General features: G+C 36.9%; 1 protein-coding gene across 1 annotated transcript in view; it reads right to left on the bottom strand.

The window, feature by feature from the left end:
* The window catches only part of Prtfdc1 (phosphoribosyl transferase domain containing 1), a 91091-nt gene extending 77524 nt beyond the window's left edge, over positions 1-13567 (bottom strand). Inside the window, 2 exon segments of the mRNA XM_005386898.1 lie at positions 7476-7659; positions 13464-13567. Coding sequence (XP_005386955.1) covers positions 7476-7659; positions 13464-13567 — 288 coding nt within the window.
* Positions 13568-15002: the final 1435 nt, after the last annotated feature.

Below are 15002 nucleotides of genomic sequence, written 5' to 3'. Positions count from 1 at the left end.
TACACATGCTATCTTGGAGTTAGTTAGTTTTTAGGTCTGGTCAAAAACTTTTTATAATTTAAATTCAAAACTTATAATTTTATTCAATCTGTTTAGTGTGAACATTAATTTACTATTTTATCCATTCAGTTACTATCTTTTTCACTGGTAAACATTCTATACATCCATTCTAAAAGTTTTCATTTTCTTGTCATGATTTTCTCTAGAATTTATGCAGTTATATTAAGCATTATTATTTTATATGCTCTTTTACATCACTCTTACCTATCTCTGCTATTTCTTTTTGCCAGTTGATCTTGCATATGGTGAATTCTTTCCCAGCCTCATCTGTAATTTTGGTTTGTAAACTCAGGTAAAAAGAGGTTTTATTCTATTATAGAAATCTGGCCTAAATTGAGATTGTCTCTGCAGGGAGGTTTTGGATTTGCTTTTATCCTTGGGGTGTCATGGCTTGGCACTAATCTCAATATTAGAGTCTCAGAACAGAGCTTCTCAGACTAGCCAGAGAAAGTGTATTAAAAATTTCAAGCTCACATGTGGTATAGACTTGTGTTTAAAACTTACCCAGGAAATATTTTACTTTCTCACACCAGCCCATGTCAACAAAGACAAGATAGCTTCTTAGGATCTCCCTACACCAAAGAGTAGAGTTTTCACAAAAGGTTTGCATCATTGATGACATTAGTTTTATGTGAGGGACTCATTTGACTTTCAATTTTATTTGAGCCCAAGACTTTATCATCTGTTTTCACTAATTTCTAAGTATTTGTTTTTCTTTTTTTGTTTGGGTGCTGGGAATCGAACTCAGGACCTCAAGCTTGCCAGGCAGGCACTGTGCCACTAGACCCCCAGTCCCCCAAGCCAAATGCCCAGTCCCCTAGTCTTTTCCTAGATTGCTATCATTCATGCAAATTCATCTCATGTCTTATGGGAAGTTTAATATAACAACAAAAACAAGTCAAATTGCCTGGAACCCTGAGACATTTGGAGTCACTTGTGCCTGAGGAAGGACCCTTAGTAAACCAGGGAGGGAATCAGGCAACAGAGAACTCTCTGAGAAAGAAGTCTTAGATGACTATGAATGCTAAGGGCTGGGACAAGGAGAAATACAGCCTGTGAGTCAGATGAACTTCCAACTTTTTATCCTCAAAAAAAAAAATTTAAAAGAATCATTAGGCAACAGAACAGGAAGGAATGAAACTACACCACGCTTGTGACCACCACTCACAGGAGTGCAGAGTCCTGATCTTCTGCTGAAACTTCTACAAGGACTGATGGAATTGAGTGGTCATTGTTTCTCCTCTGATATTGTTGAGATGCCTGTGCCCATGAGCAGGCTTGGAGGTATGCAGAAGCACCACATGCCCTCAGAGGAAAGTGAGCTAGTCCAGCTCCCCTTTTAATAGTAGTTCTTAGTTTAATTTTTTATTGTTTTCTGCTGCCAGGTATGTTGAAAGAGGTTGAGTATGTAAAAGGAGGCTTAGCTCAAGCCTAACCTGACGCAGGAATTAATTCATCTCTGCGGGCTGTAGCTGGAGAGCTGTGCACGTCATAACCTAGACTATGAATACCAGCACCCTTTCCATTTCTGAGAATATGTAATTAGAGGGAATGCTGGCCCGAGCTGCTGCAACACGAAGTGACCAAAAATCGAAAGAGAAAGCACAAGAGAAGTGAGAAAATAGCTTGAACTAAATGAAGATAAAACACTATGTCAAAATATGTGAGATACAGTTAAAAATGTACTTAAAGAAAAATTTATAGCATTACGTGTTCATATCAGAAAAGAAGAGCAACCTCACCTCTGTGGTCTAAACTCCCAGCTTGCCTGCTAAGGTGGTATTTACATGATGTAATCACTCAGGAGATGATTTGTGTCCCCTTGGTGACAGATAAGAGAGAAATATTTGGTATGGAAGGAAGAGACACTACAATCATCTTTGGACCCTACAGGACAAAAAGGGACAAAAGCTAAGGTTATACAATGAGTGAGACTGGATAAATGTGATGATTTTAATGACAACTACCACCTTCTTCTTCACTCAAGACCTTGGGTAGGAACCCCCACCTCTTTAGCCCCAGGAAAAACGGAGTGATTTGAAAATATATGCCTAGATATAGGGATAATGATCGCAATGTCAGTGGAGTTTTAGAAATGCAAATGTTTGTTAAGAATTAGTATTGCATAAACATGAGTTAACATCATGTGTACACACTAGAAGGCCTGCCTCTAGGTGAAAGTGTTGGCAAAATAAAGAGAGGTTATTTTGAGATATAGATAATGAAAATGTATGAGAAATTAAAAAGAGCAGGGTAGATTAATTTAACGTGGCTTACATGCTGCTAGTTTCTGACTATATTCAGAGCTTATGTAATAATGTGCTTTGACAAATTTAAAAGAAATGTGTCTTATAAAGCATAATTTCTGCAACAGAATTAAACTAGAAGTAATACAAGGATAGCTGGGATAACTGTACTGCTGATGTCTAGTGGTTTATTGAAAGGAACAGTTAATGCTTTATTTTTTTGACCAATTTGGCATGCTTATATCTGGCAATCTGAACAACTAATTTGAAGACAACAATATGCAATATAACAACCATTGCTGAATTCCTATCATCTTGTTTGGTGAAACTCTGTACCATTTATAATTTTTTTGTTTTTATTTTTTATTCATTTTAATGGCTTGATTGATCTTACATTCTTACACCTGGTAATCTGACCAACTTCAATGAAGATAAAAATATGTAATATAACAAGCGCTGTTAATCCTTATCATTTTGTTCTGAAGCCCTGTATCAGTCTTATTGTTTTTGCTTTGTTTTGTTTTTGTCAATGTTGTTGGCATTTTTCTATTGTTCTTTTTTTAAAATAAAAAAACAATTCCTGGAAAATCCTCCAAATATTTTTAAATTGTACAACATGAAATGACCAAAAGTCAAAAAAGAAGTCACAAGAGAAGTTAGAAAATAGTTTGAACTAATTGAAAATAAAACTATATGTCAAAGGATGTGAGCCGGGGATATAGCTCAGTGGCATAAGCACCTGCCTGGGAAGGGCAAGGTCCTGAGTTTGATTCCTGGTACAAAAAAAAAAAAAAAAAAAGTGAGATATAGTTTAAAATGTACTTAAAGAAAAATTTATAGCATTACATGCTCATATTGGAAAGCAAGAGCAGCCTCAACTCTGTGGTGTAAACTCCCATCTTACAAAACTAAGAAATAGAAGCAAGTTAACACCAAAGGAAACAGAAAGAAGAAAGTCATAATGGGAAAAGCATACACTGATGGAACTGATAACAGAAAGATAAAATTGCACAAGCCATAAGCAACACAAAAAATTGATAAACTTAGGTACATTGGTGAAGAAAAAAACAAAAGATAGAAAATAAAATTGAATAATATAAGAAACAAAAAAGAGAATATCACCACAGACCCCCACAGACATTAAAAAATGTGAAAACTTAGATGAAATGGATAAATTCCTTGAGAGATGCAAAGTAATAATCCTATATCAATGAAAGGAATCAAATTACTTATTAAAAACTTTTTGACAAAGAAAACTGCAGGCCAACATGGTTTCACTGGTGAATTCTACCAAATATTCAGTGAAGAACTGATAATACTTGTGTACAACTCTTCTGGAAAAGAGATGCCAAAGAAATATTTACAACTCACTTTATGAGGCGAACATAATCCTGACACCAGATCAGAGGAAGGCAATCTAAAAAAATATGGTTTAGTATCTTTCATAAACATAAACGCAAAAACCTTCAGAAAATGTTAAATCAAATCAACAATACATGAAAAGAACAATATATGAAAAGCCCAACTGGAAAGATGGTTTAATATTAGAAAAGTTCATCAATGTCATTTACCATCTCAGCAGATCCAGAAAAAGCATTTGATAACATTCATTCATAATTTTAAAAATTCTTAGAAGACTACAACTAAAAGGAACTTCCTTCACCTGATGAAGAACAGCTTCAAAAACCAACAGCCAGTACTGTACCAGTTGAGAACAAAGCAGGATGTTTTTTTCTCACCATTTCTATCCAATAGTGAACAAAATGGCCTTGTCAGTGTAGTGAAGCAATAAAAGGTAAAAGGTCTATTAATTAGAAAGGAAGAAATAAAATCATCTCTAGTCACAGAAGAAGTTATTGTCTTCATAGAAAATCCACAGAATGCCATTTGAATAGAGAGTTTGGAAAAGTCATAGGGTTTAATCTATAAAATCAGTGATGTTTCTATACACTATTCATAAATAATTTGAAATTGAAATTCAAAGCAAAATCTTACTTAATATAGTATGACCAAAAACATCAAATATTTATGTATAACCCTAACCAAAGATGTCTAAGATCTGACTCCTGAAAACTAGAAAACACTGAAATTTAAATAACTTTGAGGATATACCCTGTTCATTGAATGGAAGACAGTGGTATTAAGGTGTCAATTCTCTCCAAATTGATCTACAGATTTCAAATAATCCTAAAATTCTAATTGTTTTATAGAAATTGACAGCATGTTTTAAAATTCACATGGAAAGGCAAAGAACAAAGATAACTAAAGTTACTAAAAAGAAAAAGTTGGAGGATTTGTAGTACCCGATTTCCAGGCTTATGATAAAGATACAGTAGTCAAAATAGTGTGGTGTTGACAAGCTAGATGAACCAACCTGATAAAGTACTCAGAAATAGATCCACACACATACACACATAGCCAATTGAATTAAATTATGCTTCTTGGAAAACAGCATTGTTAGAAAACTTAAAAAGAAATTCACTGTATACAAAATATATTCAAAGCATTAATAAAGAATCCATAACCAAATACATAAAGACTTTCAAAACTCAGTAATAAAAAACCCATTTTTAAAAATGGGCAGGATATGTGCACCAAGACTTCATCCAAAAAGTTATATGAATAGCAAATAATCACATTAGAATACGTTGAACATCATTATTCATTGAAAAAAATATAATTTAAGACCTTAATGAGATACTATTACCTATTTTAATAGGTAAAATAAGGGCAAAAGTAAAAACTGATGATATCAATATATAGAGTAACTGGAATTCTCACATACTGCTGGTAGAAATGCAAAATGATTCAATCTCTTGGGAAAAGAGTCTGACAATTTCTTTTCCACGCTTATCATATGATCAACCAATTTTGTCACTAAATATTTATTCAAGGAAAACAAAGATGTAGGTATCCTCCAGCTGACAAATGGATTTAAAAACTGTGTTATATCCATGTAATGGGCTTGACAATAAAAAGGAATGGACTGCTGATATACACAGTGTGAATGAACCTAAAGTGCATTATGCTACAGATTTGCTAAGACTGCAAGATATGGTTTCATTTTTATGACATTCCGGAAAAAGAAAACTCTAGGGAAAGAAAACATCTGTGGCTGCCAGGGCCTGGGTGTATGGGAGAGGCCAACTATAAAAGACACAAGGGCATTTTTGTGTGTGTGGTAGGAAACTATTCTGTATCTGGACAGTAGAGATTTCCTTGATTGTATACATTTGTTGAAGTGCACAGAACTGCACAATAAAAGGAGAGAATGTGATGGCATGTAAATTATACCTCAGTAAACTGGATTTTTATTTTTTAAAGATTTTAAAAGGTTTTTATTTCTATGTTTTCTTTTTTTCCCCCTTCCTCTATCTTCCCTTCACACTTTCCTCCCCTCTCCCTTTTATAAAACTTTATTTCCATTTCTTCCTTCTTTTCTCGCTCTCTCTCTCTCTTTTTTTTTTTTTTTACTTCTCCCTTCTTTCTTAAAAGTTTTTTAAAGAGCAGTTCATCAGTGACAAATTCAGTGAGGATCAGGGTTAAGTGAATGTGCAAAATCTTCTAAGAAAGAAGTACAGCTAACCAATCCAGCATGATGGGAACCTAAGGAAGGAAAACATTTCCAAGAGAAGATGAAAACCCTAAGTTAGGGTGAAGGTGTCTACAAAAAGCAGTTTTAACCTAGCTTGAGAGCACATCAAGAAATAGAGTATTTTAAGATATGAGAACTAATTTACAACTACTCTAAACCTGAGACAACTCAAACAGGGTCACATGAAGCGTGTAGAGGGTAGAATTCTAGGGTAGTCCTCAAGAGTGGCACCTTTGGTGCATATGTCCTGAATAATCCTCGCTACTGGAGTGGGAGGAAAGCTGGTATGATGGTTGGAATTCATCCCCCAGATAGGTCACTGGTTAGTTGACTTTGAGTTCATGAAAAGGTAGATTATCATGGGTAAACATGACCTAATCAGCTGAGCTGTAAAGTAGGGCGGGGCCCTTCCCACACAATTTCCCAGGAGGTCTAAAGAGGCAAAAGCTACTGTAACCAGGTTGTAAACTGCATCCAGAAAGTTCACAAGACAAAGTCCCGAAGCATCTTCTAGGAACAGAGAGAGGTCTGCAGCCTACAGTCAGCAAGGAAATGGGAACCCATTTCTGACAATAATCAGGGGTCTTGAAAAAAGATCCCAAATCTCACTTGATCAAAACCCAAACTACCATATCTGATGTAAGCTAGTAAGACTGTGAGCAGGGAACCATCCCCCTACCACACCCAGATTTCTGACCCACAAAACCTGTAAGAGAATAAACCTGTGTTGGTTTGTGCCAATAAGTTTGTGGTGATTTTGTTATATACCACTGCAAAGTCAATTTGAAGAGTGATTGATGCATCCCAATATGTCAGACTATTTTCTCAATGAAAATATTTTCATAGTTTTGCTCCCAAGAGTTCCTCAATCAATAAATATAGTATCCATTGAATCAGAAAGTATTGCAAAAGTGAACATCAGAGAAAGAAGAAGAGAAGACTACAGGGATGGTTTTGGAGAATAATCCCTACCAATTCCACCCAGGGGTAGCCACAAAAATCCCACCATAAACTGGTGGAGAGAACTTCTGTTGGGCGTTCCCTGGTCTGGTCTCCTCACACTTGTGCTGCCCTACAGGCTTCCCCTCTTTAACTCCAGGCCATGACTGCAGAGACACAAGTACAAAGTTTCCTCTCTGGGCCAAACACTTCTATAGGTCTCGAGGGCCAAGGGGGAGCCCCAGGGAAGAAGCACATTGGTGCTCACTGGTCCTTCTAAACGCTGACCAGTTGTGAGGCTGGGCACCAGGAAATACCCACTTAGCCTTATCACTGTAGAAGAATACATAAACCGTTCCTTATGAGTGATTCTATATATGTGAGAAAGGTTTTATTTTCCCTCCCCCAAAGAATAGTATTTGAATTCTTACAGCAGGTTCTACCATTCTTGCAAATTAAAAACAAATTACTCTTTCATTTTCATTTCAATTTCATTAAATTTACATTTGTAATTTTCTCGAGTTTATTAGTTCTTTTAGACTAAGGTATTGTTTGTGCTAAACATCTTGCAATAAAACATGTAATGGAACATGTAATAATTGAATAAACATGTAATGAAACATGTAATAATTGACCTGATAACTCTTTAGTCTGATGAAATTAACCTTCATAGAGACACATCTATCTGGATTCTGGCTGATGTTCTTAAGGTGCTCTATAAGATGAACACAGAATTTGTAACCTCCTTTAAGCACACATGGGATCAAACTGTCACAATATCCTATGTCTTTCATAATGTCCTTAGCCAGCCACTCAATTCTGAAAGAAGAATAAAGAATACATTAAAGAACAACTACTTCTGAGTACTTTCATTCCTTTAATTAAAATGCAGGATGTTTTGTACACATTCATTAATCAGGGAAATGCAGAAATAAGCTTGGGAATCAGAAACCTTCATGTAGAAAAAATTTAAGTTTGGAAACAGCATGTTTAAAACATGCTTCTAGTCACATTATCCGTGGTACAATCTTGTTCCTGTGTCATAAAAATCAAGGCGTAAAGTACAGTGTCAGAGGTTATACACGCTAGCTATTATTTTATCACTACAGTGCTCAGTTGTTAACCATAACAGTGTTATGATGGTATTCAGTGATATGTTCTCTTTATTGCAGAGAAAAAAGAAATGGAGAATGACTCACTCACTGAATATTACAGGAGACTGGAGGAAATGTCAAACCTATTTTAACTGTTAAAAGAACTGTGCATCTTAACCTCAACAAACATAGCACACACATTGCCTATGTAAGAGGTGCTCCAGAGTACAGTTTCAGGGAGCAGTGTTCCCATGAAAAACAATGGAAGCAGGCCCCCTGGGGCTCTGCAATGAGCAGCAGCCTCAGATCTTGCACTGCCCTTGTATTTGTTCTTAATTGTTTTGTGTCTGTAAGTCCATTGTCCATGTGCCAGAGAACATTAATACCTTAAATGGAGGCAGGATCTAAAGTGCAGACTTTTAAAAAAAGGTCCTCATTGCCACCTGAGATAGAATTAGATTAAAACAGATAAACCAAATTATATATATTACACAGTACTGTGTTTTATATATGTGTGCCCATATGCATATACACATGTACATGCAGAAGAGTAACCATGGTTTCAGGCAATATTTCTCAAAATATGATCAGCAGAAAAATGTGTATCAAGAATATTGGGGCTGGGGATTTAGTTCAGCAGCACAGTGCCTGCCTGGCAAGCACGAGGTCATGAATTCGATTCCCACTACAGGAAAAAAACAAAAAAAAAAAGAATACATGGCTTCCTCCTTAAAAAGGGACGTTTGTTACTACATGACAGAATAAGTGGGTCAATTCATTTTCTACACACACACACACACACACACACACAAACCCAGCTGGACAAAACTATCAAAACCAGCCATCTCCAGCTCTGGAAATCAACCAAAGGGGTACAATAAACTAAGAAAATATTTATTCTGAAAATACAGAACACTGGATAAATGTAGCATAAGTCTGTGACATTCTTGCTTGGGGATGCATTCATCATTCCTTACCCTTAACTCTGTTTTTGTATCATGTAGCTCAGCCAGTGTGCGGTACGGCCAGAGGGAAGTCACCTGTTGGGAACCTTGTAAACTAACCTGGCCATCTCAGTAACATGACTCCATTGTCCTCAAAGTTGCAATCCCATCTGAACAATGAACTGGCAGATTAGTCAGGATATTATAGGGAGTTTAAGAGGGTTGGAGGGTCATAGGGCAATGGTACACAAAAAATTCCCCCTATATCTCAAGTTGAGCAGTGGCTGTCCACCTATATAGCAAAATTAGAGTGGGTGCAAGCCACCCACACATCTCTGGATGATAGAGGCTCTCTGCATGCACAGAATAGACATAAGAGGCCAGGGGAAAGTAAAATCAGAGAAGACTTGAAAGAGATTAATTGGAAATTTGAATATGCTTCCTGTCCCATGCACACATCTATCAGCAGAGAGTGGAAAGTACTGTCTCAAAATGCTTGACCACCATTTCAAACCAACTATGGGCTGAACACTATGTTTTTCAAATTCATGGGTAGATCATAGTAAGGCTTAAAAATAAAAACAAGGAGGCCAAGATGGCTGTGAGACTTGCCACTTTACTCAAGAATGTCTTGGCCAGGAACCAGTGCAGACCTTTGGGACCCTCTCTACAACTCTATCCTCCTTCAGGTCCTTCATCAGAAAGATCCCTACAACTAACTACCAGTGCCCCTCCAAAATGACAGAAGCATGCCTTATGTGCCTAGCCAGTCCCAGGACTCTCCAGGTTCCAGCTCGGAGTGGGTGTAGAAAAAGTGAACACCTCCACTGACAGGGAGGAGGTTGCCTCCCCTATGGCCTCCAATAAAAATGAGAAAACCAAACTTAGGAAATAAATAAAAACAAGAAAAATAAACTACTCAGTCATCAGAGGACAAGCATTGTAGGGGAGACATATTTTACAAAGTGAAAGGTGAGAGGAGGGGTGGGGAGGGAAACAAGGAGAGAAGCAAGAATGGGAGAAAGGGAAAAGGGAGAAAGAGAAAGAATTACAGTGACAAACAGAAAATAGCTTCAAAAGTAAAAGATATTAAACTTATTACAGCAATAATCACTTTACATGTTAACTGTCTAAATACCATTAGCCAATTAATAAATGCCAATTAAATATCAATTAAAAGACAAAGAGTATCAGGGTTGATTAAAAAAAAGACCCAACTATATGCTGTTTACAAAAAATTCACTTTAAGAACACAGAGGACTCAATGTTAAAAAATAGAAAAAGATGAGCTATGCAAGTGCTAATCAGAAGAAAGCTGGAAAGGGGCTGGGGATTTAGCTCAGTGGCAAAGCGCCTGCCTGGCAAGCGCAAGGTCATGAGTTCGGTTCCCGGTACCGGAGAAAAACCAAAAAAAAAAAAAAAAAAGAACACAGAGGACTCAGTGTTAAAAAATAGAAAAAGACGAGCTATGCAAATGCTAATCAGAAGAAAGCTGGAAGAGCTATGTTAATTTCTGGTGAGGTAGACTTCAGAGCAAGAATTATCAGGGAAAATGAAGGGTATTAAGTAATAATAAAGAGGTCAATTATCCAAGAAGACATTACCATCTAATGTTTATGTTCCTAACAATACAGTGTGAAGGGCTGATAGAACAATAAAGAGAAACAGAAAAACCCACTCTTGTATCTGGAGACCTCAAGACCCATTCTAAGAGTAATTTACAGATCCAACTGTCAAACTCAATCCACTGAGCACAGCAGCACTCTCAACCAAATGGATCCTACTGACAGTTATGGAATACTTCATCCAACAACCACAGAATATGCATTCTTCTCAAAACATACAAGTAAGCCCTCTCTCTTCAAAAGATACAAACATGAAAATGCAAAGACAAGCCACAGACTGATAGAAAATATTTTTAAGTCATATATTTGATAAAAGACTTGTCTCCAAAATATATAAAGACCTCTTGCAATTCAACAAGACAGCCAAATTTTTAAAATTGGCTAAAAACTTGAATAGACATCTCTTCAAAGGAGATTACTATTGGGAACAGAGAACAGTGCAGTTGCTGTACAAAATAATTTGCAGTTTATTAAAGGGACCAAAAAACCCCAAATTCCACTCCAAGTAATCCATCCACAAGAGATGAAAAGATAAGTCCACACAAAGGCATTTTTTAAAATTTTGTGAAAGGCAAGACTTTTTTTAATTAATTAAGTTTATTGGTATGTTTGCAATATACATAATGATCACACTCATCACAGAGAATTTGTATATGTACATGATACATCTTGAATCTTCTTTTTTCTCCATTCCTCCACCCTCTCTTTAACCCCTCTTCCACATTTACAAAAGGTTTGTTTCCATTTTTTCCTTCTTTTCTTGGTTTTTTCTTTTTCATCCCTTTCATACATGAAAGTTCACACACACTTTATTCACAATAGACAAAATTAGAAATCCAAATGTCTATCAATTGATGGATCAATAATTAGGTATCATATAATTTATGTAAATGAAATGCCCAGAAAAGTAAATTTATAGGAAAAAAAGAGCAAATTAGTGATTGTCATAAGGGGTGGCTACCAGGATTGACTGCAAACAAACTTTTGGGGATGATGGATATGTTGTAAAATTTGAAGGCAGAGATGGCTGAATTTACTGAAGTCATTGAATTATTCACTAACATAAAATAGGTGAACTTTGTAGTGTGAAATTACATCCCCAAACTACTGATTCAGGATTTCTAGATATAATATGTACTCTAAAAAATTCACTAGGTGATTTTCTTATACAAGAAAAAGGTCTCTGCCTGCCTGGAAAGCACAAGGTCCTGAGTTCGATTTCCATACCAAAAAAAAAAAAAAAAAAAAAAGAGGAAAAGGTCTCTGGTCACTTTACCCAGAACTCAACAATATTTCATATAAGGGTGCAATTAACTAAAATCATAAAATTCAAGTAAGAAAAATTAAGAATTTGTTTAAACTAGGGTTTGACACCTCCCTAACTGGTATGAAGATAAACCTCAGAATTATTAAGAGGTAACACAGTCTCTCTCTGCACAAGAAGTTGGCTTAAAATTGAACAAGTTTCTTTTCTTTTTTTGCTAGAATTTCCACATCTTTAATATGACGCTAATGTTCATTTTGAATTGCCAACTGGGAGACCGAGCAATATCGGAAATGCAAAATTTCCCAAGTTTGTTTGGTCATGGAACTTTCCCCCTCTGACTAGTGTCATACTTTCAGTCCATGGGAAGGCTACCTTAGACTATGAAAAACCCCAAACTAGAACTTATGGCAATAATATACTATATATTGAGAAAACAAACATTAGTCTCAGGCAATGGACAATCTTAACAATTCAGATGAAAGAATGACAATTCCTTTTGTTTACTGGTGGATGAAAAAATAATATCCTGGGAAGGTGACCATTGAATATCAGACTTTATTTTGCTCAGAAGACTTAGTTCATAAAGTTAAGTTTTAACTCAGAAGAATATAACATTATAAAACTATAGAGGTAAAAGTACAATGGCTGGAGGAAAGGGTTGGTGTGAGAGCCCCAAGTCTCAACTTGGTGCTGCTCCTCACTGCTTTCCCCACTTGGAGTTATGAACCTCTGAAAAATCGCTAGGATTCCAGAGGTGTGTTGTAAACACTGGAAAGTTTGCTTTCCATAGAATGTGGAGACTTAAGTGTTTGACGTTTGACCAATAACTGAAGCACATGAACAGTCTTGGCACTAAGTTTTGTCAAAGGGGCATGACCTATAAGTTCTGACGCTTCTGGTGGGCTGAATTAATTGTAGCTTTGAAAATAAAGAGTAGGCTGAAGTGACTTGAAGCTTACAACAACAAAGAAAATATTATCCTTGGAGAAGACAACTGGCTACGAAGAAGCCAGAGAATGGTCTGGGTAGACAGGCAGGAAAGAACTAGAAATAGTTCTCTGCTGATAGTTTAAAACTACAGATATTGTTATTCCAAAAACATTACCACTGGTCAGAAAACACAATTGTAAGCAGAGTGGCTGAACTGTGACTCATTACTTGGTCCAAAGAGAAATGAAATGAAAGAGGAAAAGTCAAGATTGGGAGGGTATGTCCATCCTATATAGATCACCTCCTGAATTTCCCTGAGTAGCTCTGTCTGTGAACTGTAGATAGCAGGGGATAAAGATTTCTGGGTGAAAAGTAATACTTTCTCAGTCCCCATGGTCATTCCTTTTTTTTTTTTCGTTCCGGTACCAGGAATTGAACTCATGACCTTGCGCTTGCCAGGCAGGCGCTGTGCTGCTGACCTAAATCCCCCACTGTCATTCTTTTGAATAGGATGCTGTTGTTGTGAGTCATTATGCTGTCTTACATATGTATACCCTTCTTACCATTCCCCTTGGACAAATGTCCACATACACTATTTAGCTAAAGCATAAATTCATTGTATTCTAAATTTGTTCTCCAATGAAAGTTTGTTTTACCACTAAAAAAGGGACTTAGAAATAAGGTCTCAAAAACATTATAGGATTCATAAAAAGGCGGGCCAGCCCAGAGCAGGACCAAAATCAATGAAGAAAATAACACTCACCAGTCCACAATGATGCCATGAGGTATGAGTACGTATTCCAAATCATCATAACAGTGCTGTGGGTATGTGAATAAATTCAACTCATATCCTGGCCAATTGTCCATAGTCTGTGAATAAGACTATTTTAGTTATGGGCCTTTTCATGGAAAATTACTTCAAACTATAAGCAAGACTACTCCACTGCTATCATCTCTTCACCCACATCCTGGTCCATGTCACCCTCCTCTCCCTCTGGACTATTGCAGTAGCTGCTAAACCTGGCCCCCTTCTTCCACTGTCACAGCTGGAGTGCTCCTTTTCACATACACATTAGAGAAATGCAAATGAAAAGACAATACTGAAATTCTTAGTCCAGAAAGAATTGCTACCATTAAGAACAACAACAAATGCTGGTGAGGTTGCAGGGGAAAAAAAGAACCATTTTGCATTGTTGATGGGAATGTAAACTAATACAACTTCTGTGAAAATACTTCAATACAACTTCAGCACGGAGCTTTCTCAAAACACTAAAAGTAGAAATTCCATGTGACCCAGCTATACATCTTCTGGGCATCTCCCTGAAAGAGTTCAAGACACTATATTACAATGATACCCACAGAGCCAGATTTGTAGGAGCACAACTCACAATAACTAAATCTTGAAAGCAGTCTATATGTCCATCAACAGACCACTGGATAAAGAAAATGTGGTAATATAAACACAAGTGGAGTACTATTCAACCATAAAGGATACACTTGAGTCATCTGTAGGAAATGGATGCACTTTGAGACCACATACTAAGTGAAATAAATCAGATACAGAAGGCTAATTATTTCCAGACTGAGGAAGTATTAAGAAAAAGTAAAATAAATGGTAAGCGATAGGAAACAGGGAGATAGACGTTTTAGAGATGGGAAGGGGAGCTAGGGATGGGTGAGAGGAAGTAAAAGGATTAAAATGTGATTTTTATATCTGCCAAGTTCCCATGCTGAATGTATTCATTATGTGTCACAAATATATACTAATAAAATACACATGTACCTCGTCATGGCAGCTTCCTGCTCAGAACTTTTCAAGGGCGTCTCATTTCACTGTGAGTCAAATCCACAGTCCTGGTCATCTTTCTGATGAGGATCCCTGGCACGCTCTTCCTCCCACACTCTGCTTGGGCCCTTGTTCTCCTTGTGAACCCTCGAACTTGCGAAGCGTGTTTCTGGTTCATGAGTTTGCACCTCTTGTTTCCTTTGCCTACAATGCTCTTCCTTTAGATGGCCGCCACTTGTCCTCCACTTCTTTCAAGTCTTCATTTCATGTCGCCTCTAAGAAGAGGCCTTCTGTGACCACAAATATAAAAAGACCTCCCTCCTTCCCCCATCTCTTCTTTCCTCTTCATCCAACTTTCCTCTCCTTCATGTATTACCATTGCAGGGGACTCTTTTCTGTCTTATCTCCTATCACTGAAATGTTAGCTCCTTCCGACAGAGACTTTTATCTTATTCATTGCTGATTTCAGTGCCCAAGCCCACACACTGCCTGACTTTCTGAACTCCAGCCTCGATC

This window comes from Chinchilla lanigera, unplaced genomic scaffold, assembly GCF_000276665.1.
Source record: "Chinchilla lanigera isolate Chin_1 unplaced genomic scaffold, ChiLan1.0 scaffold00028, whole genome shotgun sequence".
Classification (NCBI taxonomy): domain Eukaryota; kingdom Metazoa; phylum Chordata; class Mammalia; order Rodentia; family Chinchillidae; genus Chinchilla; species Chinchilla lanigera.
This window is presented reverse-complemented; position numbering and strand designations above follow the sequence as displayed.